Source organism: Triturus cristatus, chromosome 12, assembly GCF_964204655.1.
Source record: "Triturus cristatus chromosome 12, aTriCri1.1, whole genome shotgun sequence".
NCBI classification, from domain to species: domain Eukaryota; kingdom Metazoa; phylum Chordata; class Amphibia; order Caudata; family Salamandridae; genus Triturus; species Triturus cristatus.
The window spans coordinates 471660470-471687466 of NC_140595.1; the positions used below are offsets into that span (position 1 = coordinate 471660470).

The 26997-nt window shown below is 47.2% G+C and overlaps 2 protein-coding genes across 2 annotated transcripts in view; one reads left to right on the plus strand and one right to left on the minus strand.

The window, feature by feature from the left end:
* TDRD12 (tudor domain containing 12) overlaps positions 1–5755 on the plus strand; it is a 3486095-nt gene extending 3480340 nt beyond the window's left edge. Inside the window, exon 34 of the mRNA XM_085639447.1 lies at positions 5657–5755. The gene's annotated coding sequence lies outside the window, so the exon portion shown is untranslated. The remainder of the gene's footprint in view (positions 1–5656) is intronic.
* Positions 1–26997, minus strand: part of SLC7A9 (solute carrier family 7 member 9) — a 715482-nt gene that overhangs the window by 321574 nt on the left and 366911 nt on the right. Inside the window, exon 7 of the mRNA XM_085639452.1 lies at positions 144–188. Within this exon, the coding sequence (XP_085495578.1) occupies positions 144–188 (45 nt within the window). The remainder of the gene's footprint in view (positions 1–143; positions 189–26997) is intronic.

Below are 26997 nucleotides of genomic sequence, written 5' to 3' on the forward strand. Positions count from 1 at the left end.
AGACATGGAAGTATCTAGCATGGAGGATCTTTGAAAGAACGTCATTATTGTGAACACCAACCATACTGAACAGGAAAATGTCCTTCATCCGAGCATAAACCAAATTACTAATAATATGTATGGATTGTGTTGGACTTTCTTACCTGTAGGGGTTTTTGAGTTCTTCTGTGATATAATTGAGTTGGTTCCTTGAAAATGAAAAGCAACAGTTTAAGGCTATGCACTTTACAGCACGCACAGAATACATTCTCACACCCGAGCACCAAGTGGTAGAGTTGAAACAATGATTAACATTCAGTATTTTTTAATAAAGAGTTCAAAATATGTATTAATTGTATTCCATTACATAGCTTCTGTGTGCAAAGAATACCATTTTTAATCAAGATTGACAAAATAACTGATTACAGCAGTCTATCCCGAGAACCTAGCCCCAAACTTTACAATTAATTTCAATGAACAGTTAAAATAGCTGACATAATGCAACAAGCTTTATCATTATAGACCATTTACTTTGTAGTAGAACATTATCTTTTCTCACAAATAGCATACGGTGCAGTTTAAAATTATAAATTCATCTTTGTCTTTATTTGTTATCTCGGAGTAAGGACATTTTTGTGCAGATGTTGCATGCTTTCATTCAAATTTTATTTTGATAAGGTACCTCTAAACTCTAAAGGGTAGGCAAAGGCAGTGCTTATTTTGTAAAAGAATGAGTGCTGATGCCCAAAGCTCTGCTCAGAAGCCCGGACCCGAGCAAGCGCTTAGAATACCAAGGCTGCATGTTCTCGAATCCACCTCATGCCTCTTTAAATCATCTGCCAGACACTCCTTGCCCCTTTATCTCTCTCTTGCAGGTTCCTACTTTCTCCCTTTGTGATGATATTTCTGTCTTTTTCTTCCTACTTCTTTCCCTTATGTGATGTTTTTTGTAATGTTTTTTTCTGTCTTTCTCTTCGTACATCTATCTGTTTTGTGTGGTTATCCCTTTGTTGCTCTCTGTAAATGTCTAAGGTGGAAAAATAAGTGCTGGTCTCTAAAAATGAGTGCACGTGACCCCCACCGGCATAAATTAAGCTCTTGGAGAGGGTTTAGGAGTAAGATGACAGAAAGTGAGTAAACTTCTCCTGCAACGTAGTTGAGTTTAATTGTTTATCTCTTTTTCAGATTCTACATTACATTTTAGAAGCCCCCCTCCCGCCAGGGAACCAGAAGCGAATAACGTCCTCTTTGAGGTGCCGCGCGTATCCTGATCAGCCAACATTAGAACCTGAGAGGTCCATAGACACCGCTTCCAGCGCCGACAACCGGCCTTTCGAGATCTCCGCTGCCGGTGGCTTCTTAGGACGGTGCCGTCACCCCTGCTGGCGCCAGCGCGGTGCATCAGTTCCCGCCCCCAACACAGGGTCGCTTCACTATTTCCCTCCTCTGGAAGGGTCACCCCTAGCAACCGACTGGCCTCCGACAGAGAGCGTAATTGGTACAGTTTGTCATCTTTCCGAAACACCAAACGGAAGGGATGACCCCAGCTGTACGGATGTTATTATGTTGGAGATGTGTCGTGATGGGTTTAAATAGTCGCCGTTTTTGCAGCGTAAGAGCAGACAGATCCTGGTACAACACTGGTTTGTGGGCACGAAACTGTAAGGGGTGCAGGTGGCGCGCCTTTTGCATTATCAACTCCTTGGTGCGGTAGTCCTTCACGCACACCAGAATGTCCGATGGAGGGGCCGACGGCGCTCTGGGGGGACCCACTCTGTGTGCTCGGTCAATCTCCAGGTCAGCATTCACCGGTCGCTCCAGAATATGGTTGAACAGTTCCCTCACGTAGGTGAAGAGGTCCTTTGAGTCTGCATCCGCCGTCACCCCCGTATTCTAATGTTATGGCGACGGGAGGGATTTTCAAGATCGTCAAGGTGTACCTGCAAATCCACCTGCTGGTCGTGCAGCCTGTTGATCTCCTGCTGTAAGTTCGTTATTTCCTCATCCCTGCCATCGCTCTTGCCCTCCAGCTCCACCACCTTTTCACCAATGCCATCCACGTCGCTGCGGACCTCCTTGAGCTCAGACGCAAACTCTTGCTTGAGGGTTTGAATATCCCCCCGGAGTGCTGCAAACATTGACTCCAGAAAGGCCTTGGTGATGGGTTCAGAGCCCCCGTCGTCCGACTTCCCTTTTCGCGGCCCTCCAGTTTCGGCAGTCGCCGCCATCTGACCTGTCGGCGACTTGGAGAAGAGTTCCTTAAGCGTTTTATCCTGCCTCTTCCTGGCAGTGGACATAGTGCGCCTCGCGCCCCGTGTGGAACTCCCAAGGGTTCCGCCCCCTGTCCTCTGGTCTTCCCCCGCTGGTACAAGGCCCGATCCCCGCTCGGCTCACCGTCTCTGCACAGCACAAGGGCAGCCCTCCGCTTCCCGCTGCTGGCGCCGCTACCACCTCCGGCCCCCGCCGGGGTGCCGTGCCGCCAAAGGGCCCTCCTACCGTGGTCGGTATGCCCTTGATCACAAGTCGCGTCCACAGCACCAGGACGGCAGACAACCACGTGTCCTCATCCACAGGCCGCACCTTCCGATATGCAGCCGTGAGGAAAGGCCTCAACCGCTCATGCGCTTCTTCGCCAGCCCAGTCTCTGCTTCATGAGACGAAGGCCCCTGTACTGTGCCTCCACAGGGGTACGAGCTCCGGGCATCCCACAGCTGCCACACTCAATCCCACGAAGTGCTCATAGTAGCCTGGGGGATGGGATCAGGCACTCATCCGGCCTCAGCGCTCTTTCACAGCAACCCAGGCCAGCGCCGCCGAGTGGCGACGTCCCCTCCGAGGCCACCCGCCCCTGCGGGTGTCAGAATGTCACTGGGAAGGGGCTTGCGCGCCGATTGTAGGCCCCCAGCCTCTAGGGCCGCGCGCCGAACGCCGTCCGCCTTCGGACCAAGCCCCACCGCCGGGCGGGGGGCAGTGCGCAGTGAGTCCCCCGCTCACCAGCAAAGATTCTATGGCGCCCCCCGACTTACGGGCTGTCCTCGGCTGCACCGCTGCTGGGTCCTCCGTGCCTCCCCTGGGCACCGTCGCAGTCCGTCACAGGTAGGCCAAGCGTCGCCTGACCTCGGTACCTCCCGTCAGGGCCACAGTGTTCAGCCTAGGCCGCATCCTCCGCAGCCGGCATCGCGCAGCCTCGCCACCGCTCCAGCCTAGCTCCGATTCTCCCCACAAGCCGGCCCGACTCCGCCCGAGCACCACGTCGTTCCACAGCTTCTCGGGGGCTCTGTTCTGCTTCGTCACTACATCTGGGGTCCTGCTGTCGTCGCCGCCCGACCAAAAGTCCGGGCCGGTGCCACCCTCCCCACTAGTCTCCAAGCCTCTCGTCGGTCCTGCCTCCTCTGGCGCAGCTCCGGTAGCGGCGCGCGCTGCCTCCTCCGTATCGCGAGCCAGGCAGCCCCCGGTCTCGGCGAGTCGCTCCTGTCCAGCCCCCGATGGTCTCCGGACGTCAGGGAGTGCCAACCAGGCACTGGTAGGGCTATTTGACGGCCAATAGGCCGGTGCTAATTCTGACCCTGGCGGGAGCTCCGGAGCAGGACGACTGCTCACACCGCCATCTTGGCTCCCTCCTGGTCTTATTTAAAAGTGACATAGACTTGGAGGGGCGTGGCTAGTGCCCGAAGAAGATGGCGGCTGGTCCGTAGTTCTCCCGTGTAGGCGGGAACGGAGGCGGTCCGAATGTGCTAATTCCTGCACTTTCTGACGCGGAAACGGAGGACCAGCTGTCGGAGGGTATGAGATGCCGAGGGAATCCCTTTATGCACTGACTGGAGACTCGTAGGCACTTCACTTCTCTTTTCTCTTACGGGCTGTGGCGCGGCTTCGTTGCGTTAGCGGCCGCCATTTTGCGTGCTCTCGCTGACGGAGCATTCCCGGTTTGCCGGCTGTAATGTCTATCGCCTGTGACTGTTGCAAACTATGAAACGCTGCAAGTTTGGATCATCAGCATGTAGTATGACCTGTAGTTTCATCTTTTCATTTGTTTATGCATTGTGGTGCAACTTTCTGCTTAAATAGGCACCATTTTGTGAAGCTTTGCCAGCGAGTTTACCTCAGTGAGATAGATACAGTGTAACTCACGCCTCGTTTCTTTTACATTACAAGGCTGCCTTGCATCACTGGAGTCTTTACTATTTTACAATGTCTGTGCCATACTTGTTACTTTCCACTGTGAATATTTCCCTCATGTATTTGGCGTCCTGCAGGAAATGAAGGCTACACTACTGTTACATCTTTGCCTGCGTCTCTTCATGAAATGTAGTTGGCCTCACACAAGTCGTGCTAGCCTTTTCTGGATACTCCAATGTAGCCTATATCTTATGGTTCCTTTTTACTGTCCTTATGACATCGAATAAGGCATGTTTATATAGTTGTGACCATTAAATCTGGTTACACTTTATTTTCTGCATTTCTCTGCATACATATCTAGTTACGTTTTACTGAGGAGTCAAATACTGAGGTATTGCAAGTTGACAATTTATTTTCACTGGTGTTCCACCTATAACTTTATTTCAACTTATGGGAAGATTAACTAAAGACTTTTCTCAACCCAAGTCTTCAACACGCAGATTTCTAATTCGCACCAGTTCTCGTTACAGTTGTCTCTCCATGGAGGATTCAACGAGCACTTCGCCTAAAGGCGCGTCGACATCTACTACAACGCTGTCCTCTGGAGCCACCAAAGCACCGAGCAAGCGGTTGAAGAAGGATCCTCCTCCCCCCACCCCCCCCAAACAACCTGCTTTAGTCACAATGGACTTGTTGCTAGAAGAAATTCGGGCCTTGCGTCCGTTTGTTGAAGAAACCAATTCCAAGCTGCAGATCCTCACTGATAGATGGTCAAATGTAGACAAACGTGTTACTGCATTAGAACACAATGTTGACTCTTTAAATTCTTCTACTTCCAAAGTGGACTCCTTGTGCTCCCCAGTCTCAGCGCTACATAAGCAAATTGAAAATTTGGAGAATAGGTGAAATAATCTTCGCATTTACGGTTTGCCTGAAGGAACGGAGGGGTCAGACCAGTTGTCTTCTTTAAATCCTTCATCCCAAAGATTCTCATTACCGGGTGATACTTCTCTCAATATTCAAAGAGCTCACCGGTTGGGTCCGTTGTCACCTTTATCGTCTTCTTCTACAGTAAAGAAACAGAGGGGAGTGATCTTATATTTTCTGGAGTACACAGACCTGCTCAAAATTGTATCTGCAGCTAGGGCAGTGGACCGCATTATCTGGTCAGGGAACTTCTTATTCTTCTCTCAAGATTATGCTAAATCAACTGCAGATCGACGCAAGGAATTCCTTATGCTGAGACCACAGCTCCGTTCAATAGGTGCACGATATGGCCTCTTTCATCCCTGCCTATTTAAAGTGACCATCAACAACAAAACCACTTCCTAGGACGATCCAGTAAAATTGAAGAGCTTCCTCTACTCTTACCATGCTGACTCTATGGACACTTCCTCACCACGTACTAAATAGACATTTTGTATTCTGAAATGCCTTTGTTTTTATTACGTGCTTTAGTTTTCCTACTGGTTTGCCAACACGTTGACATTTAGTAATAATGCAAGTTTCCATTAATATCGTTTCATTTATACAACTAATCTCCTTTTTCTCCTTACAGGTTATGTCTCCGCGTCACACTTATACTCATGTTCCATCGTACGTCAGTTCTGTTCTCCCTCCCGCCTTCTCGCTTGGGTTATGGACACGTCATTGTTCCGTGTGGCCTCCCACCCTCCCACCTTTCGTATGTCTTGGGTTATATGTAAGTCTTTAGTTGTATTAAGTTCTTATGTTTTTTTGTATTGCATTTTTTCTCTTCTACCTTTCCTTTGCTCTGAGAGCTCTATTTTAATGTCCTTCCACCTTAATAATGCTCTCCTTCTCCCGCTCCTCTTTTACATTTCAAATGATGTCTACTCATTTCAATTTCTCTTCTTCTCTCTTCTATTCTTCCTCTCATTTGACTCAATTTCTATGTAATCGGTTTGATATTTGGTACAGTTTGACTTGTTCAGAGATTTGCTGCAATTGTTGTTTATCACTTATTAACAGTCATTAAAACTTATTTCATGGAATGTTAGAGGTTTACATTCACCTATTAAAAGACAGAGAGTTTTGACTCATTTGGCCAAATTGGGAGAAGATATAGCATGTTTACAAGAATCTCACTTGATGGCTGAAGAATCTGTTAAATTAAAGAGGGGTTGGGTGCAATGGAGTTCTTACCCTATGTTGCAAATCCCTTCCTATCAAAATATTATCGCAATGTGCAGACAAGGATGGTAGCTGGCTATTTGTTAAGTTGATGGTGGGTAGTGCTCCGGTCTCTTTGTTGAACATTTATGCACCCACGGCTGGAGATACCTCCTTCTGGACTTCCCTGGCCCAACAGATCACACAATGTTTCGATGATAATTTTATTCTTGCAGGAGATTGTAATGAAGTCCTTGACCCTTTTCTGGATCGAAATTCATTAACCCCCTACGTTCCTCACAAATCTCATAAACTTTTCACACAAACCATTAAGCAACACAAGCTTATAGATGCTTGGAGGCTTTACAATCCTACGTTGAGAGAATACTCTTATTACTCTCCGACTCATCACACCCAATCACGACTAGACTTTTTTTTATATCCCACAACATATCTCAATCACTCGTGGCAGCAGATATTGGATCCATTCTAATATCTGATCATGCTCCTGTTAGTATTCAGCTGGATGTTTTGCAGAAACCCAATCTCTCTCGGAAATGGCGTTTTAATAATCCGACATTCACATCCTCCTTTGTTTCCTTTTTTAATGAAGATTTCCTCTTCAATCAATCGGATACTTTGCCTTTTCATGTGATTTGGGACGCTTTCAAAGCTTCCGCTAGAGATTTTATTATTAGATATGTCTCTAAAAAGCAGAGAAAGGCACAAGAAATCACTAACACCCTTTTGGCCAGAATAAAGAGATTGGAGCACTCTTACTACTCCTCCAAATCGAAACTTTGTCTGAGCTTATAAATGCTAAATTTCAATTTAACAAAGATACAACTAACAATGCTTCTAACTTTTTGTTGAAGTCCAGTGCAAAATTTTACGGTGACCAGCATAAAGCTGGAAAACTCTTAGCTAATTATTTGAAGGTTAAACATAACAAACTTAATATAGAATCTATTTTTGATAAAAGTCATACATTGAAGTTCAAAGATGAGGATATCCTAAAAGAATTTCTCCAATTTTACAAACCACTGTATACTTCCGAAACTCCTTCTGACCATTCTATTTCTCAACTCTTTTCTAATATTCACCACACTTCTGTATACGCCCAGATCTTTCACTTTTAGAATTAGACCTTACACAAAAGGAACTTCTTACTGCTTTGCAAACACTTAAAAAGGACAAAGCACCTGGTCCAGACGGTTTTACTGTCGAGTTTTTCACTCACTTTGCACATTTACTGATTCCCAAATTACATGCCCTCATAAATGCTTTTTTACAATCAGGTGAATCTTCTGGCTTTTTCTCAGACGCTCTTATTTGCCTTATACCTAAAGATGGTAAGTATCCACAGCACTGTAAAAATTATCGACCTATTTCTTTGGTTAATATCGATTATAACATTTTTTCAAAAGCCCTAGCCTCGCGTTTGGAACCTCAACTACCTGATCTTTTAGGAACAGAACAATCTGGTTTTGTCAAGGGACAACTCATTACAGATAATACTAGTTTATTTTTTGATGTCCTTTCCAAGGCTTCACACATCTCACATTCATTAGCAGCAATAGCTTTAGATGCAGAGAAAGCATTTGACAGAGTTGAATGGCCCTATCTTTTTCGTGCACTTAAATGGTTTGGCTTTGGCCAAAAAATTATTGCTCTGATGCATATCTTGTATTCTAATCCGAGAGCGGCTGTTTGTGCAAATGGTGGTATGTTTTCCTATTTTCCGCTTGGTAGAGGTGTTAGACAAGGCTGTCCACTTTCTCAGTTTCTTTTTAATCTTGCCCTTGAGCCTTTTTCGTTAAGAATCCGCCAAAACGATAATATCCATGGTTTCACTTTCAAAGAGACTAACATTAAAATGGCAGCTTATGCTGACGATGTTCTTTTATTTCTCTCACAACCCCAAATTTCCCTCCCTGCCTTTTTAGAAGAGGTTGATTCCTTTGCATCAGTCTCTGGATATAAATTAAATAGAGATAAATGTGAAATTCTACCTTTAACAAAATATACTTTTAAAGCTGACTTTACTGCTTCAGGTTTCGCTTGGAGTCCCCAGTTCATTAAATATTTAGGTCTACATTTTACTCCCTCAATCTCAGGAACAATATCACGTTGCATGGAAAATTGCACACTTAGATTGTCATCATTAACATCGAAATGGCACCATTTGTACTTATCTTGGTGGGGCCGCCTAGATACTATAAAAATGATGTTGTCTCCTATAATTTTATATGAAATTTCTAATGTTCTCCTGTCTATCCCCTTAAAATACTTTAAGAAATTCAATTCCATTTAATCCTCCTTTTTATGGAATAAGAAGAAATCACGTATGTCTATCTCAAAATTAATTAGCCCAAAATCGGAGGGTGGGGTAAATTTCCCTGATTTTCCTACTTATCATAAATCCTTTCTGTTGCATTAGGCTTCAAGATGGCTCTCTGAATCTCTTATTAATTGTCCTCTTTGAGCCAAGCTTGAACAGTCCTTCATTGCCCCATTCTCATTTCAAGAACATTTGTCTTTTACACGTAAATCACAATCTTTAGCCACTCCTGTAATTAAACACACCTCTAAGATTCTGTCATCTGTTTCGTCCTCGAATTCTAATGATTGGACCACATTTCTCAACTCGACCATTTGGCACAATGTTTATATTTTAATAAACAATGAACCCATATTTTGGAAGTCTTGGAGGCAATGTGGCTTGATTTGGGTACCACAATTATATGTACAGGATGAGATTATGTCCTTTTAACACGCCAGGGGCTCTTTTCAAATGCCTGCATCTTTCCATTCTAAATACTCCCTTTTAACACAAGCTGTTCAGGATGCGTCCCTACATTACACAATTTCTCCTCGTTCTGCTCCTTGTGAGTCATACCCTGCAGGGAAACTATGAACACTTTTAATTAAAAACTCGAAGGCTTCGACCAAATATAAATTCTCTGAGAGAAAAATCTAAAGTAGAACTGTCTTGGGAAAAGGAATTAGAAGTCTCTTGGTCTGTGACGTTTTGGGATAGAATTTGGCTTAAACTCAGGAAATCCTCTAGAGCTGCGAACACTACACAGACACTTTTTTTCATATACAATAGGCTCCCAGTTTCCCCACTCATTCTTAATGCAAGACATTCCGAACTCTTGGATGTGTGCTGGACTTGTTCCTCCCCACATGCTGATTTATATCATTTACTTTTCACATGTTCACTTGTTCACAGTTTCTGGGAAAGGGTATGGGCTCAAATTAATTTGATTTTTGGTTCATCTCACCCCCTTTCTGTCACACATATCTTTTTAGGTAGTTTATCTTCTATTTGGGCAGATTGCAGCTTCAATGTAAAAAAAATAGATTTACTGTTAGCAGTTGCCTTTCAGCAAATAACTAAGAATTGGAAAGACTTTACTAAATTGTCATATCAAGCATGGTGGTATGCTGTTTGTTACAATCATAGATTGGACACTACTTTTGTTTACCCATTACATATGGCATCCAAACGTTCGCACCTATGGTCACCTGTTAAAATATTTATTGATGTAAGTGCTCGACGCACTCTGTTCTTCACCCCCTCTCAACAAGAAGTGAATAAACCTTCATGAATTCTCTCATATTAATATTATATGATTTATTTGTGTTTTACTTTGTAGTGCACATCTTAACATAAAATGCAGTTCTCATTTGTTCACCGATTCTTTACAAGACGTTGTTAATTTTTTTCATATGTCATAGTTAGATGACTTACATTGATATCCTTTGTGTTCATCAATAATTGACTTGTTTTATTGTATGAAATCTTTCCTTTTTTATTGTAATTATACTTTCTGTGTTAATATTTTGCTTCAATAAACTAACTTTTTGAACTTAAAAAAAAAAAAGTGACATAGACTTCAAAACCTGGAATTGAATGCCTGGGGGAAATCAGTCCATCTATTCAAATGATGCAGAATGGCGCTTTATTATTTATTGCACTTTCAATTTCATAGAGTGCAAGTCTCGCCTCAAAGGCATAGGGCATCGTAGAACTCAGCCATAAATTACAAAGATACATGCTATATGGTATATACACACTGGAAAATCAGTAAACTAGAAGTGATTAAATAAAAAACAAAATGAGTTAGCACATCATCATCTAAAAGGAAAATCCTAAGGCCATTAGTTCGAGTTGCCCTATAATTCCAGATTCAACCAGTAACAGGAGTTACCAGCCGAATAGAGGAATTATAAGAGCTATGCGGTAATATTACCTTTCCAGTGTTGCTAAGCGAGAAATTTCAGCAGCTGGAAACTGTAGGAATCTGGCTCTCTATATAGTGTACTAAAAAGAAGTACCCTGGAGAAAGTCCAGTGGATCCTCAATTGGCTTCAGAGGCTAAAGCAGATAATACTAACGCCCTCTTTTGTGGTAGTGTGGCCAGCAGTAAGGCTTATCAGAGGGCAGTACTAAACATTTGCTTTACTCAGAGGCAATAAATGAGAAACACGCTCAAAGAATAAATCTGAGTCCAAATTAGAAAAAAAAAGTTCCTTTTTATTTTCAAAACCAAGAACTTTGTTCAAAGTTAAGTACTCTATTCGTTAGACATATTCACAGTTAAGTAAAATGTTCGAACCTCTGCGCTTTTACGCACAATGCAATCCTAAGGGAGGAAAAGTCAAAGCTGCATAAAGGCAGGTACAGTCGGTACCGGGGGGGGGGGGGATTCACCTTTGGGGTTCGGAGATGTAGTGGACCAAGGTCCAGATTACTACCAGTAGTTTTTCAGGAACTGCCTGGGTTCTACCAGGAGCAGGGTGCTGGTGAGGTTGGTAGCTGTTGTCCTTTGGTAAAGGGGGCCACCCAAAAACAGGCAGCACAGTGGGACGTGGGGTCACCTACAGGCTGGTAGTGGAGGATAGGTCTAGGGCAAAGCTCCTGCGAGGATCACTCTTTCCACAGCTGAGTCGCGGACCCCTACCTCATCTAAGGGGTATATCTTCCCAGAACCCTGCGTGGAATCACCCCTACTGCATCAAAACAGGTGCTGTATTTATAATTTTAGTGGGCACCCCATACTTAACGCTGGCCACCGTAACTTTACGCTTTAGGGTAGGTAATATTCCGGTCCTGAAGAAATGCTATTTGACCCTCCAGGCAACTAAGGCATAAAAGATGTCGACCCCACTATTTCTTTCACATGATAGCTATTAGGGTACATTACTACTTCAAGATAGCACCATTGTTTTATTGTGTCAAGGGAACCGCACCTGATTAAAAAATCCATGGGTTCCCTTAGATTCTTTTATATCACCCCTGTCACCACCCTATATCTGACCCCTCACATGCATTCATCTTGCAGCGTTCATGGATCAAAAGATCTCGGCTAAAGAGCTCACATACCCATCAGACTTTGCAGTGCCATCTTGACGAGGAGCGCCCTATGATGAAGCATGACACCCAACCAGCTGTGTGAAAGCATTATGATCTGACCACACAGATCTCCTTGATCTATGTGGTAGGGCATGTTTGAATCCACTTCAAATAGGGTCTACTTTGTCCATTCAGAGGAACTACCCCTCTTTTTGTTTTGGGACTTGGGGTCAAGTCAGAGAGCTCCCAAACAGGCACTTGGGTCGTAAGGGGTCTTGGAGCAAGGGGGGACAGCCAGTTTTTTGGGACCCAGGCCAGGCGACTCAGGTGCAGTGCTTAGATCGGGTGGGCTAGGTGCGCAAAGATGCTCCTCGCGGTCAGGGACAAAGAGTTGGCAGGAGCAAAATCAAGCCAGCGGGGCCACTCACGAAGTGGATCTCAATGATACTGACGTCCCTCGATGGCTACTTCGTCCTAGTGCAGTGAGAATCCGGCACTGGACTCTCACTATTGGTGTTTGGTGCTGGGCGTCTGGCACCCCAGGGGTTGGTGCTGCACGGCTGAGGTTGGTCCTGGTGTCTTCAGACTCGGTGGGGAGACATATATGATGGACCAGACTCTGCTTGTCGCTGCCTGCGAACTGCAGGGGACTAGCTCCTCTACTCTAAGGGAGACTGCAGGTGATTTTCAAAGAAGTGCTGGCTGGCTACCAAGGCTTTGGTAGTTTTCCAGCTTGCAGGAAAAGTCACTTTGTCGCGATTGTCGAAAGAGGCCACAGGACAGGCAGGGTTTTGCGCCAAAGTCCACAGGTGTGCTGCAGTTCTCGCCAGACAGTAACTCTTCTTCGTCCTTCTTCTCTTGAACTACCAAATCTGAGTTCTGGTGCTCAGGGGTGCCTCCGAAATACTCAATTTGGGGGCGCTAAAGGAGGTGGCAGGTAGTCGCAAATGGGCTACCTACCTTTAGGGTGTCTACTCCCTCTATATGACCACTTCATGTGGGAAGTGGGCATAACCCTGACCCTATGTAGTGCTAGAGGCACTCTTGTGGTCTGACACCCTGTGATGACCTTTTAATACCATTATTTTAATTGACTTTTGTGTGTTATTTTATCCTAGTCTGAATGTACGATGTCCTGCACATGCCTCGCTTCTCTTAAAAGTTTTTTTCTTGTAATCTTGTAGTCTTTCAGTGGGAGCTGTCATGGAGTAGGACAGCCTTGCCAAGAACAGAGAGTGTGGGATGTGCATTTGAAAGCTTGAGATGGAGAGAGAGGTGTAGAATGTACTTTTTGGTCTTGAAGTGCAGTGTTGTGGGCAGTGATGCACACATGTGCTCGGTGTTGTACATTGAGAGATGAAGTAGGTGAGGCTATGTGACATTGAGAGCTGAAGTATGTAAATCTATAAGCAGTTGTGCACAATTGTGCATTGTGTTGTACATTGATGAGAATTATGAAGTTCTTACTATTGGCTTTGACATGGCCTCATGTAATCCTGAATTCTGACCTTGCCTTGCTTCAGCTTTTTCTGTGTGCACAGCAGCGCTTGCAAGTTGTTTGGGTTATTTACGTTCAACGATTGTTTTTGTGAGAGATTGTTTAATGTACTCTGAAAGGCTTTGTGAGCTTCATCAAGATAAAGGCTGGAACATGCAAGATTTGGAGAAGGAGATGTGGGAACTCCTTCCTGCCATGGGAGTGATTGCTTGGAACCTGGCCAGTTCTGGTAAGATTCCTCTGGCACGGGGGGAAGTCTCTCCTGAAACTTCTAGTGTGCTTTGAGATTATAAACCTGAGGGTTGTTGACTTAGAAACCGGGTGTTTCGAATCCGAACGGGGACGGACACGTCTTCTTCGGAGCGTGGAACCCTGGTTGCTGAGGCTCTTAACCACGGCTGTTTAACTTCCCCAGTCAGGAGTGGGCTGAGATGCTGTGTTTGCACCAGGTGAAATATTGAGTTTTGACTAGTGCCATTGTGATGTTTGGCCAGTGGCTCTGATCATTTGAGGTGCTTTCCTTGTGGGGTGTGAGTGAGTTGAGGTGCACATCCAAAGTAATCATTTGATGTATATATATCTTTCTGATCTCTTGCAGGACGTCCCAATATATTTGCTTGAGTCTTATCTCATATTATTTGCTGCTTCTTTATTCATCAGTATTATTCATGCATTTAGCTGTTATATTATTGCTTGCATATAAATATATATATATATATATCTACATATATATATATATATATATATATATATATATATATATATATTTGAATGTTCTGCATTTGGCATCTGGGAAAAGCTTTTCTGTTAGAGAGCATTGCGTAAAATAAATCCTCAAGCCTTATTCTAAAAGAGAGAGTCCATGCATTTTGTAAAATAAAACCCTTTTCTAAAGGTGCTGTGTTATGTCTCCTGCTTCGCCGAGTCTTGAGCCATCATGTGGGGAGCTGTATTAGAATGCTAATTGTGTCCAAAACAAGATGGAGGAATTTGAAAAGTTGGGTCCACATAAGCTCGCCTGCCCTAGGGGTGGTGCTGGCTGAATCTCGACACGCCTCCTAATCTTCTTAATTTTCCCACCTGCCTTCCTGCCAGAGAGTGGGGTCAAGACAGAGGGGGTGGGCATCTCCACTATCTGAAGAGGCCTGGGTCGCATAACAAAGGTGACAGGCCTTTGAAGCTTCCCACCCTGGAGTGCACACCCTGCGATGTGAATACCTCTGCCCAGAACAGGCTTTGCTCCTGGCATTCCGAGAATGAAGGCTCTCTCACCTCAGGAGGTCAGAAACCCATCTATGGTGGCTGGTTGGTCGAGAACGGTCAGTCAACCCACTAGTAGTCAGTAGGTTTTCATGGGCATTTATTAATGAATCCAGGACCGGCATCAGTGAGGGTTTATCAGGAGGAGGTGTTTGGTACCAAACACCAGTGAAGCCATCATGTAGCTGGGGAACTCGTAATCATGAGTGTCCAACCCATGTACTAGTCATGTCTTCCCTGTGCACTTGTAATATTTAAGGGTGAGCTTAGATACCACAGGGACATATCCACTCCCACAGATATGCCCACACAAGGGTATAGCGCATCCCGATTAAGGCTGTAAGGCTTGCCGGTGGGGTGACTTACCTATACTACTACATGCAGTGCTTGATAGGCAAGGCACATAGGGATGTGTGCCATGTTGACTCTTTGTTTTTCTCTGCACCAAGACACGCAGGCTGCAAAGGAAGTTTGCATGAGCTTGGTGAGGGGCCCCTTAGGGGGGCACAATTTGTGCTGCAGCCCTTAGGGACCCTCTTTAGTTCTAGTGGTACCAATCACTAGGGACTTACAGGAATCCTAAAGGGGTACCAATTGTGTAACAAAGGCAAAGTTTATGGTAAAGAATACTGGTATTGGGAACCTGGTTATGAGGGACTCAGTACACTTCAGTCAAAGTTGCATCAAAAAACAGGCAAAACGTGTGGGGTACACAACAGTCCAGTTTCCTACAGAAACTGACCTGGAAAATATGAATAAGTGAATTTCCTGATTGTAAAACCACACTTAAATGGGGAAGTAACCATACAAATGAGTTGTGATGACAAAGACTTCCGTGGTAATATCCCTTTTATGAATAGGCTCTGAATAGGGACGCCAGACACTTATCCACAATCACAGTGAAGTGAAATATTGTTGATCCCCCTGCAGCTGGCCTCTTCCTGTAACAATATCAAAACAGATCATATTCTGGCCATGGTTGAGCTCAGAGCAATCAGGATATGAATGACTGACCCTTTTATTTCTCTCTGTGTGTTCACCACAGAAGATTATTCTATTCTGAAATCAAGACATAGTGAAGTGGTAATAATATGAATAGTGCCTGTATGATTTCCATGCTATTTGGTGTTCACCTGTTGCAATTGCTAACAACACCCGGCTAAACTTTTGTTTCAACTAAGGTACTCAAAACACATTATCAAACTTGCAGGAGTTCTCATGTGGAGTCCAGTTGTGTTTGAACACTAGGTTGTTACAGCTGGACAGGAATACAATTGAGCTCTCTTCGTTGGAAGATAAACACTTTATTGACAGGAATCCATATGGATTCTATCTCTAGGAGACCCTCCTAAACCAGCTAACAAGGTGCTATCCTTGAGTAAGTATCTCTCAGATAACAGGTTAACATGGTGAAGTCCTCTTGATGTCATGCATTACATTGCCTGGGCACAGTGCATCTAATATTCCAAAGACCTTTCAAGCCAAAGTGATAACATGATGAACAAGTTACTTGCCTTCGGTAACGATATATCTGTATGAGACATATATTAGTTATGGATTCCTTACCTTAGAATTACCCCAGGCGTCAGACTGGATCCAGAGAATTTTTCTTCAGCAGTACCCCTGCGCGTCGGTAGGTGGCGTCGGTCGACTGCGCGTTAGTCGTTGGCATCGGGATCGCCAGAATGACGTCACGGTATCTACTTAGACGCCGCCCCCTGCGCGCTGAAGTCAGTTCTTTACACAACATTTCACGCCAGAAGCGCAGAGCCATGCAAGACACTGACCACTGGTGCATAAAACTACAGCCCTGAAAAGGAGTCCCTTACCCTAGAAGTCAGTTTGCAGAACGGGGAGGATGGGTGGGGCGGTAAGGAGTCCATAACTAATATATGTCTCTTACAGATATATCGTTCCCGAAGGTAAGTAACTTGTTCATCTGAAAGAGACTATTAGTTATGGATTCCTTACCTTAGAATAGATACCCCAGCAATACCAACTTGGGAGGTGGGTCTGCGAACTAAGTTCACACCAGAAAATCCTGGAGAACTGAGCGTCCAAAGAAGCCATCTCTCTGGATTTGGGTGTCCAGGCAGTAATGCTTAGTGAACGTGTGCAAGGAAGCCCAAATGGCGCCCTAGCAGATGTCCTGAAGGGGGACTCCACGTCCCAAAGCAGTAGTGGCTGTCGTCGCCCTGGTGGAATGGGCGCGCAACCCAGCTGAAGGTACCTTTTTCGCCAAGGAATAACAAATTCTAATGCAAAGAATGACCCATCGAGAGATGGTTCGCTTTTGCACGTCCTGACCTTTCTTGATGCCCACATAGCCAACAAAGAGCTTTTCATCCAACCGGAATTGTCTTGTGCGATCCAGATAAAAGGAGAGCACATGTTTTGGATCCAGACGGTGGAGCCTCTCCTCCTCTTTAGAAGGATGCGGGAAGAAGGTGGGCAAAGTAATGGTCTGTCCTATATGGAAAGAGGCAACCACTTTGGGAAGAAAAGAAGGTTGAGTTCGAAGGACAACCTTGTCCGGATTAACAGCAAGGAAAGGAGGCTTAGAAAAAATAGCATGAAGTTCATTCACTCTGGGGGCAGAGGTGATGGCAATCAGAAAGGCAGTCTTTAAGGTCAAGAGTCTGAGAGGACAATTATGTAATGGCTCGAAGGGAGCACACATCCGATAAGTCAGAACTAGATTCAAGTCCCACTAGGGCATTACGAAAGGAATAGGAGGAAAGAGATAAGTAATGCCCTTTAGAAACCTATTTACAATAGGAGACTTCAAAAGAGAAGGTTGATCTGGAAGGCGAAGAAAGGCTGAAACGGCTGAAAGATAGCCTTTAAGGGTGCCCAGAGCAGAGCCCTGCTGGGCCAAAGAAAGAAGGAAGAGGAGAACCTCCGAAAGAGGGGCAGAAAGGAGATCCTCAGCCTTAGCTTTGCACCCTGCTACAAATTTGTTCCATCTGCAGATGTATACCGATTTAATGGAGACACGCCTGGCTGCCAAGATGACATTACAGACTTCCGGAGGAAGGTCGAAAGCTGTCAACTGTCGCCGCTCAATCTCCACGCAAAGAGGTGGAGGCTGGACTGGTTCGGGTGGAGGCCAGTCCCCTGCTGCTGCGACAGAAGATCCTCCCAAAGAGGCAGTCTGATCGGAGGATCGATGGCCATGCACATGAGCTCGGGATACCAGATTCTTCATGCCCAATCCGGAGCCACAAGGATGACTTGGGCCCAGTCGAACTTGATCTTCTTCAGCATTCTGGGCAGAAGTGGTCTAGGCAGAAAGGCGTATAGGAGACGCAACTCCACTTGCAACGAAAAGCGTCGCCAAGTGCCACCTTGGAAATGCCAAACGCTCAGAACTGTTGACATTGCACGTTCTCTTTAGTGGCAAATAGATCTAACCAAGGCTCTCCCCACTGCTGAAAGAGACCTTGTACCACCTCAGAGTGAAGATGCCATTCGTGATCCATCATGCACCGGCATTCAGGGAACCCGCCAGGTGTTGAACCACCAAGGTCATGCCCAGATGTTCCAGAGATGAAGGGCCTCCTGACAGAGGGTCCACGACTCCACCCCGCTTTGTTTGTTGCAATGCCACATGGCGGTGATGTTGTCCGTGAACACCTGCACTACTCTTCCCTTGACAGAGGGAAGGAATGCTTTCAGTGGGAGACGAATCGCCCGGAGCTCCAGAAGGTTGATGGGGAGCCTGGACTCCGCCGGAGACCAGAGGCCTCTGATCTCCGCCTCCCCAATGTGGCCGCACCACCGCAGAAGTGATGCATCTGAAAGAAACACGTTAGTTATAGATTCCTTACCTTAGAATTACCCCCAGGATGTTGGGTGAGGAAAATGGTGTCGCCCGGAGCCGGGCAGTGGCGTCGGGCAATCATCCTATTCACAGGGGCCCCTGTGCTGGGCTTGGACCAAGTGCCCAGAAGGATGTCCATGAGGGCCTCATTGAAGGGCAGCAGGGGCTCCGAAGAGGCCACTGCCGGTTGAAGCACCTCATTCAGGAGATTAGTCCTGACTGCCACAGTAGGAAGCTCAGGGCCCAAGACCTCAGCCGCCCTACACAACACCACAGCGTAGGAGGACTGTAGCCACAGTAGGGGAAGAAAGCAAGCCAAGGTCTGGAGAAGTGTCCAGACCACTGGCCTCATCCAACTCATCTCTCCAGTCCGGATCTTCAAGTTGGTCTGCAAGAGGGTCAATAGAGCCCTCCCAGCCTCCCTCACCCTCTCCTGGATGCCACTCAGGGCGATAGGGTACACCAGGATTGAAAAAAATTGGACCAAAAGTGCCCGTCGACACCGCTCCGGCTCCATATCTAGGTTGAGGTGGAGGCCAGGGATGACTCCAGCTGGGGAGCCAACCGGCGTCAGAGGCAGCACAGGCATTGTCTGTGGATTTGACGCCAGAGGAGGTGTCATGAGGTCGACCGGCACCAATCCAGATCCTGCCCTGGATCCTTGGAGACCCTGCGGCGCCGGGGTCTGAGCCGACGGCAGCAAATGCCTTGAACCCCCAACCAAATCTGTGGGGCCTATAGGCACGGCGGCGGAGTCTGGCTGCCCAAAGATCAAGTGGAGAGCTTCGTAAAATGTACGAAGTTGGCTAGGGGTCGCTCTGGCTCCCGTAAAGGGGGGGAGACTCGGGAGCTGACCCAGCAGGCTCCACGGGCGGAGCCGAAGGGCAATGACCATCAGCATCACTCGTCCCGACGGGCGGGGAGAAGGCGAAGACCGACAGTGCTTCTTTGCCTTCTTCTTGTGCTTCGACTTACCCGAAAATGGAAACTTCAACAAAGAGTGGTGGAGGTGGCTCCATGATCGGTCCCGCGACCTCCCTCTTGACCAGGACCTCAAGCAGCGCGAAGCCGACTGCCAGGCCTCAAGAAGCTTTCGGGATTGCTCCCGCAATGACTTCAGGGCCATGGCCCTGCAGTCGGAGCACGACTTTGGGTCGTGGTCGAGCTACAGACAGCAGAGGCACACAAGATGTGGGTCCGTCACCAACATCAGCTTGTGGCAGGAGCCACAAGGCTTGAAGCCGGTCCACCAATGTGACATCCCTATACACCAGGAGCCAAACGACTCGAAAAGAAGTCGACATAACAGTTAGTCAAAAAGTGACTAGTGTACTGCTCTCTCTGGATCTGTCCTGGCTGGCGTGGAAAAAGAAAGAAGTGATATCAGCGTGCAGGGGCGGCGTCTAAGTAGATACCGCAATGTCATTCCGGCGATCATAATGCCAACGATGAACGCGGAGTCGACCAACGCCACCTACCAACGCACAGGGGTACTGCTGAAGAAAACTTCTCCGGATCCAGTCTGACGCCCGTGGGTAATTCTAAGGTAAGGAATCCATAACTAATGGTCTCTTTCAGATGCAGATCTTACTCAAGCTATTGTAAAAGACTTTACTTAGGCTTTGCTAAATTAGCTTTGTCTAAAACAAGGTATTCAGAACTTTGTTGTCGGAGTAGCGAAACGCAAAGCGTCTACTTTAATTTACTATGCTGATGCCCAATGCTTTGTATGAGTTGACCCATTCTCACCTCAGTGAGAAAGTAGCTGTGCTTAAATTGCAAAATAATGAGCACTGTTGCCCAAAATCCCTTCTTATGAGCATGCGCCTCACGCTATTAAATATCAGCGCACCGAATACCAAGGGTGCGTATTCCTGAATCCACTTGAGTTCTCTGTAGTCCACTGCCAGACACTTCCTACTCCCTTTATATCACTCTTGCAGGTCCCTGCTTTATCCCTTGGTGGTGGCTTTTCAGTCTTGCTCTTCCTCCTTTCCCCTTTGTGTTTTTACCCTTCTTGTGGGGGAGGGAGGCGGGGTGAAACCCTACCCAAGCAATAGCCACAATCCTTGTCAAGGTGACCCACAAAAAGTCACCAAATTAACGTATGCTTAACCTTCTAATAGTTTGCCACAAAAGCAGTCAGGCTTAACTTAAAAGAAATGGGTAAACTATTTATGCAGCACTTAGACATTAATAAAGTGAAACACACAAGAAAAATCCCCACCAAAAATTGTCATATTTAATACATTATTTGACACCAAAAAGACAAAAATCCAATCAGTAGAACTAAAGATATAAATGTATACAGTTTATAGTGAAAAGTAGCTCCTAAAAGATCAAACGGCAAACCGCAGACATCTAGTAGCAAGAGACCGGGGCAAAGTCGAAAGTTATGGCACCCCATGATGGAGCGTGTGTCGGATACATGAAGTGGATTGGGCCTGCTCTCCATTTACTTTGAGACTTAGAAGAAATTTTGGAAGAAAATTTCTGAGAAGGGAAAGTTCAGTGAAGCAAGGCAGGTAGGTCCTTGTCTCCCATCGGTTCTCAGAGCACTTTTTGCTTGAAAATGTATAAGTCTCAAGTTTTGAATTTGGGCTAGGCGGCCACCTCTAGTACCACATTCAAGAGCCCATGACATGACTGGAGGAGCCCACTTGGAGGATCCGGAATCAGGCAGGGTCTAGGTGCAGGATCAATTTGGTGGGTGCCTTTTCTGTTCCTGAGGCTCTGATTAGGAGGCCAGCCAACTAGATCTAGAGTCACTCTGGAAGTCCTGGGTTCAAGTAGAAGAGCAGGGCTCAAGCAGCAGGGCAGACCTCTGGGGGCTCAAAGCAGGCTTTAGGTAGCAGAGCAGTCCTTATTGGTGCATGTAAGCAGTCTTCTGAAGTATACAGTAGGCTTCAGGCAGTACTGTAAGAGTCCTACTGCAGGACCAGGAGTGAACCAAAGAGTAAGTCTGAGAGTCATATTTTTATATCTGTGCCTCCTTTGAAGTGGGAGAATATTTTGGAGGTTTCTCCTCACAAAAGTGTCAGGAATTTCCTGTCTCTCTGTCCTGGTCCCAGTCTGTCTGCAAGCAGAAAAGGCTAGTGTGAAGTTCTTTGTGGGAGAGCAGGGCACAATCGATTGAAGTGCAAGTTGGGCTGTGCACAGCTGTGCCCCCCACCCCCATCTGAGATGGTCCATTCAGGCACACCTAGTCCCTCTAGTGTGTTGCTGTCTGGGAGAAATGCACAAGGCCAACTACACCCAGTCATGAGACCCGAGCTGCAAATGACTAAGACAAGAAAATTCCAACTATCTAAAAGTGGCATTTTCACAATTGGGACTTAAAATCTGACTTTACCCTTAAAGAGGGTATTAAATTACATTTCCTCAGACACCAAACATTACTTTTTTTTCTGCTGCCAATCAAATGTTATCACTTATCAAATGTAATAGGGTAACCCAATGTTCTCCTAGGGGAGAGGTAGTCCTCACAGTTGTGAAAAACAAATTGGTAAGTTTTTCACTCTCAGGATGTGTAAAACTCAAAAGTACATGTCCATCTTATCTGAAAGAGACAGTTAGTGTAGATTCCTTACCTTAGAATTGCCCCCAGGCATCAGACTGGATCCGGAGAATATTTTCTTAGCAGTACCCCTGCGCATCAGTAGGTGGCATCGGTCGTTTCTGCATTCGTCGGTACGACGTTGCGGTGCCTACTTAGATGCCGCCCCTGAGTGCTGACGTCCGTTATTTCTTTTTCTGTACCAGCCTAGGGCTGATCCGGAGAGAGGTACCCCTTTAGTCACTTTTTGACTACACTTTTTTCTACTTTTATTGACTTCTTTTCGAGTCTTCGGCTCCTGGTGGTAGAGGGATGTCCCATCTTCGGACCAGCTTCAAGCCTTGCGAGGCCTGTCACAAGCTGATGTCAGTGACGGACCTGCACCTTTTGTGCCTTTGATGTCTGGGACGTGACCACAACCCGAAGCCGTGCTCCGACTGCCGGATCATGAATCAAAAGTCTTTGCTGGAGTGGTCCCGAAAGCTCTTTGAGGCCCAGCTGTCGGCTCCGTGCCTCACCTGGTCTTGTTCGAGAGGAAGGTCTTGAGACCGCTCGCGGAGCCCCTACACCTCGTCCCATTCAAAATCTTTAAAATCCCCGGGTATGTCGAAGCACAAGAAGAAGGCGAAGAAGCACCGGCGCTCTTCGCCTTCTTCCTGTCAGTGGGCTGATGCGATGCGGGATCTGGAGCGTCGTCGCTATAAGGCTCCGTCTCCGGTGCCTGATTCAGGGACGAGACTGCGCCTCCCGCCGTTTCCGGGAGCTGGCTCTTCCCCTGCCCAACTTTGTACATTTTATGAATCTCTCCGCCGTATCTTTGGACAGACCGACTACACCTGTGCACCTTTGAGCCCCGTAGAGCCAGTTGGGGGTCCTGGGCATTTGATGCCAGAGGGCCCCTGGGGATCCAGGCCTGGATTTTACAAGACCTTCCCCAGCACCGATCCCGGCGACAAGGCCCCCTGGTGTCGGCCTTGCCCCCGGCCTGCGCCGTTCCCACCCTCATCCCAGAGGTGGACACGTAGCCGGACCCACGTCGAATCCGACTCCAGAGGGTACTTTTATTCCCCTGTTCCTCCCTGGTGTTCCCTATCGCCCAGAAGGTGGTGATGAGGATTGGGAGGGGTCGCTGGACCATTTGGCAGACCCGCTTGAAGAGCCGGACTGGAGAGATTCCCTGGGTGACGCCAGTGGTCTGGACACTACTCCAGACCTTGGCATGCTTTCTACCCCTACCGTGGCTATGGAGGAGGGAGCGTCCTATGCTGTGGTGGTGAGAAGGGCGGCCAAGGCAGTGGCAGTCAGTCTGCGCTGGAGAACTTCAAAGATTCTAGAGCTACAGCCATATCTTGGGGCCTCGCTGCGCCTTCTTGCCCACTGCAGTCTGCTTTTCGTCCCTTTCATGACTAAGGAAGGGGCACCCAACCACATCTGGCCCAGTCTAGCCACCGGTTCAGGCAAGCTGCCCAGCCTCTGCTTGGCCACCCATGTGGGACCCAGCAACCTCGCGGGTCTGGGAGCCAGCAGACGAGCCTGTCCACCTCCCCGCCCCCCTCCCCCCGATAGCCGCAACCTCCATACCTTCAAATCTGATGTTTCGGCCCATCCACGGCCAGTTAGAGGCAAGATTCGCCATTACCTACTTCACTGGCAATCCATCACGTCAGACAGGTGGGTTGTGCAAATCGTCCGAAAGGGCAACTCCCTTCCCTTTGAGACTACCCCTCCCTCCATGCCGCTGTCTTTTGATTCCATATTAGAGGATCATTTGGCACTTCTCCGCCAGGAAGTCACAGGTATGTTGGTCAAGGTAGCTTTAGAGGGTCCCTGTGCCAGAAGTATGTTGTGGTTGCTATTCCCGCTACTTTCTTGTTCCTAAGAGGACAAAGGCCTGCGTACTATTCTAGATCTCAGGTCCCTCAACCGCTTTCTCCGGAAGGAGAAGTTAAAATGCTCACATTGCCTCAGGTTCTGTCTGCCCTTGATTCCGAAAACCGAATGGTGGTGTTGGACTTGCAGGACGCCTATTTCCAGATGTCTGTTTTGCCAGCCCACAGATACAATCTATGGTTCATGGTGGGTTAGGAGCACTTTCAGTTTACCATGCTCCCTTTTGGCCTAACCAGTGCCTTTTGGGTGTTCACGAAAGTGATGGCGGTGGTCGCAGCCCATCTGCGTAGACGAGGGGTTCCAGTCTTCCCCTATTTCAAAGACTGGCTGGTGCAGGCCGGCTCCCCACAGCCTGTCGTCTCCCACCTCCAGACTACGGTAGACCTCCTGCATTCGCTGAGGTTCACTATAAACATGCCGAAGTTACACCTGACTCCCTCTCAGACGCTCCCTTTCATCGGAGCTGGATTCAGTGCAGTTTCTGGCCTATCCTCCGGAGCAGCGAGTCTGGGATATTTGGGTTATGATACCGATGTTTCAGCCTCTATCCCAGATTTCGGTGAGAATGACACTGAGGCTGCTAAGCCTCATGGCCTTCTGCTGGTGGATCATGCCTGATGGCAGATGTGGGCTCTGCTGTGGGACTTGAAGTTCCAGTTAGCGCAACATCAGGGGAATCTTTCCGACTATGTCCAGATCTCAGAGGGTACTGCGAAACAGCTGCAGTGGTGGTTAACAAAACAAGCTTGGGTCAGAGGCAGATAACTCTCCGTTCCCAACCAGATCTAACAGTGGTGACAGATGCGTCACTCTTGCGATGGGGTGGCCATCTGGCAGAGGCGGAGATCAGATGCGCCTGGTCTCCAGCAGAGTCCGGACTCCATATCAACCTGCTGGAGCTTCTGGCGATCTGACTGGCACAGAAGGCATTCCTTCCCTCTCTCAAAGGGAAAGTTGTGCAGGTGTTCACAGACAACACCACAGCCATGTGGTACTGCAACAAACAAGGCGGGGTGAGATTGTGGACCCTCTGTCTGAAGGCTCTGGACATGGCTGGAATATCGGGGCATGACCATGGTGGTTCAACACCTGGTGGGTTCTCTGAATGCCAGGGAGGATGAACTCAGCCGTCGGTGATTGGTCGATCACTAATGGCGTCTTCATTGGGAGTTGGTGCAAGGTCTCTTTCAGGGGCGGGGAGAGCCTTGCTTAGATCTGTTCGCCACAGAAGAGACAGTGCAATGTCAGCAGTATTGCACATTGGAGTTTCCAAGGCGGCACTAGCTCTGCAACACTTTTCGTCATGAGTGGAACTGCAGCCTCCTTTACACCTTTCTGCCTGTACCACTTCTGCCCCGAGTGCTCAAGACGATCAAGCGCGACCGGGCACAAGATATTCTTGTGGCTCTGGATTGGGCATGAAGAGTCTGGTACCCCAAGCTTCTGAGCATGGCCATCGATCCCCCGATCAGACTGCCCCTTCTGGAGCATCTTCTGTTGCAGCAGCAAGGGACAGTTCTTCATCCGAACCTGTCCAGCCTCCATCTCCTTGTGTGGAGATTTAGCGACGACAGTTGACAGTTTTCGACCTTCCGTCCAAAGTCTATAATGTCATCTTTGCAGCCAGGCGTCCCTCCACTAAATCAGTATACGCCTGTAGGTGGAACAAGTTTGTTGCATGGTGCACAGCAGAGCCTGTGGATCCCCTTTCTGTGCCTCTTTCAGAGGTCCTTTTGTATATACTTACTTTGGCTCAGCAATGCTCTGCTCTGGGCACTCTCAAAGGCTATGTTGTTGCCATCTCTGCTTTTCTTAAGCTGCCAGAACAGCTGTCCTTATTCAAGTCTCCTATTGTTAATATTACTCATCTATTTCTCCCACCTACTCTCTTAATGCCCCAGAGGGACTTAAATCTAGTTCTCACATATCTTATTTGTGCTCCCTTCGAGCCTCTTCATATCTGTCCTCTCAGGCTCCTTACTCTCAAAACTGCTTTCCTTGTGGCCATCACCTCTGCTCACAGGGTGAGTGAGCTTCAAACTCTGCCTTCCAAGCCCCCTTTCTTCTCAGTGCATTCGGACAAAGTGGTGCTTAGAACGAGGCCTTTGTTTCTTCCTAAGGTGATTACATCATTTCATGTAGGACAATTTCACTTTGCCCACCTTTTTCCCACCTCCGCACCCTTCCAAGGAGGAGGAAAGACTCCACCGTCTGGACCCTAAATATGTGCTGTCATTCTACCTTGACCACACCAAAGACTTCCAGGTGGATGATCAACTCTTTATTGAATATGTAGGTGTGAAGAAAGGCCAGGCTGTTAAAAAACGTACCATCTCTCGATGGGTTGTCCTTTGCATTAAGATCTGCTATTCTTTAGCGAAGAAGGATCCTCCAGTGGGGTTGCGTGCTCATTCCACTAGAGCTACGGCAGCAACCACTGCATTGGCACATGGAGTCCCACTCCTTGAAATCAGCCAGGCGGCAGCGCAGGCATCTCTGCACGCATTTACCAGACATTACTGCCTGGAAAGCCTAGTCTAGAGGGACTGCTATTCTGCCCTTTCAGTCTTCCAGGACTTTCTCATCTGAACTTGGTTCGCAGATCCTCCTCCGGGGATGGTATTGCTGGGGAATCTATTTTAATGTAAGGGAATCTACAACTAACTGTCTCTTTCAGATCAACAAATTACTTACCTTTGGTAACCATGTAAGAGACATATGTTGTAGATTCCTTACCACCCCACCCATCCTCAACGCTCCGCAAACTGATTTCTAGGGATAGGGACTCCGTTACAGGGCCCTAGTTGTGCGCACCAGTGGTCAATGTCTTGCATGGCTCTGTGGTCTGACGTGGAAAGTCGTGTCAGAACTGATGTAAGACTGCAGGGGCAGCGTCTAAGTAGGCACCGCGACGTCACTCCGGCGACCATGACACTGACGATGGATGCGGAGTCAACCGATGCCACCTACCAATGCGCAGGGGTACTGCTAAGGAAAAATCTCCGGATCCAGACGCTTGGGGGGAAAATTCTAAGATAATTAATATACAACGAACATGTCTCTTACAGATACATTGTTACTGTAGGTAAGTAACTTGTTCTTCAGGATGAGGCTGCTGGTTCACGAGTTGCCACTGGTAGCAGCTGAAGGTAGGCTGTTATTTCAACTGTTCTAAGACTCAAGGTTGCATCTGGCTTTGGGGGTGATAAGCACATTCCTGGAGGCGCCATGCCTACACTCCCAGGCTCCAAGACGAAGGGAGTCACCCTTCCTGACCTCATCAGTAATAGATAGTCAAGCCTTTGTACTGGTCTGATGTGTGCCATATCTGGTCCTTTCCTGGAGCTCGAGGGCCTACTGGTGTTTTTCCTTTTACT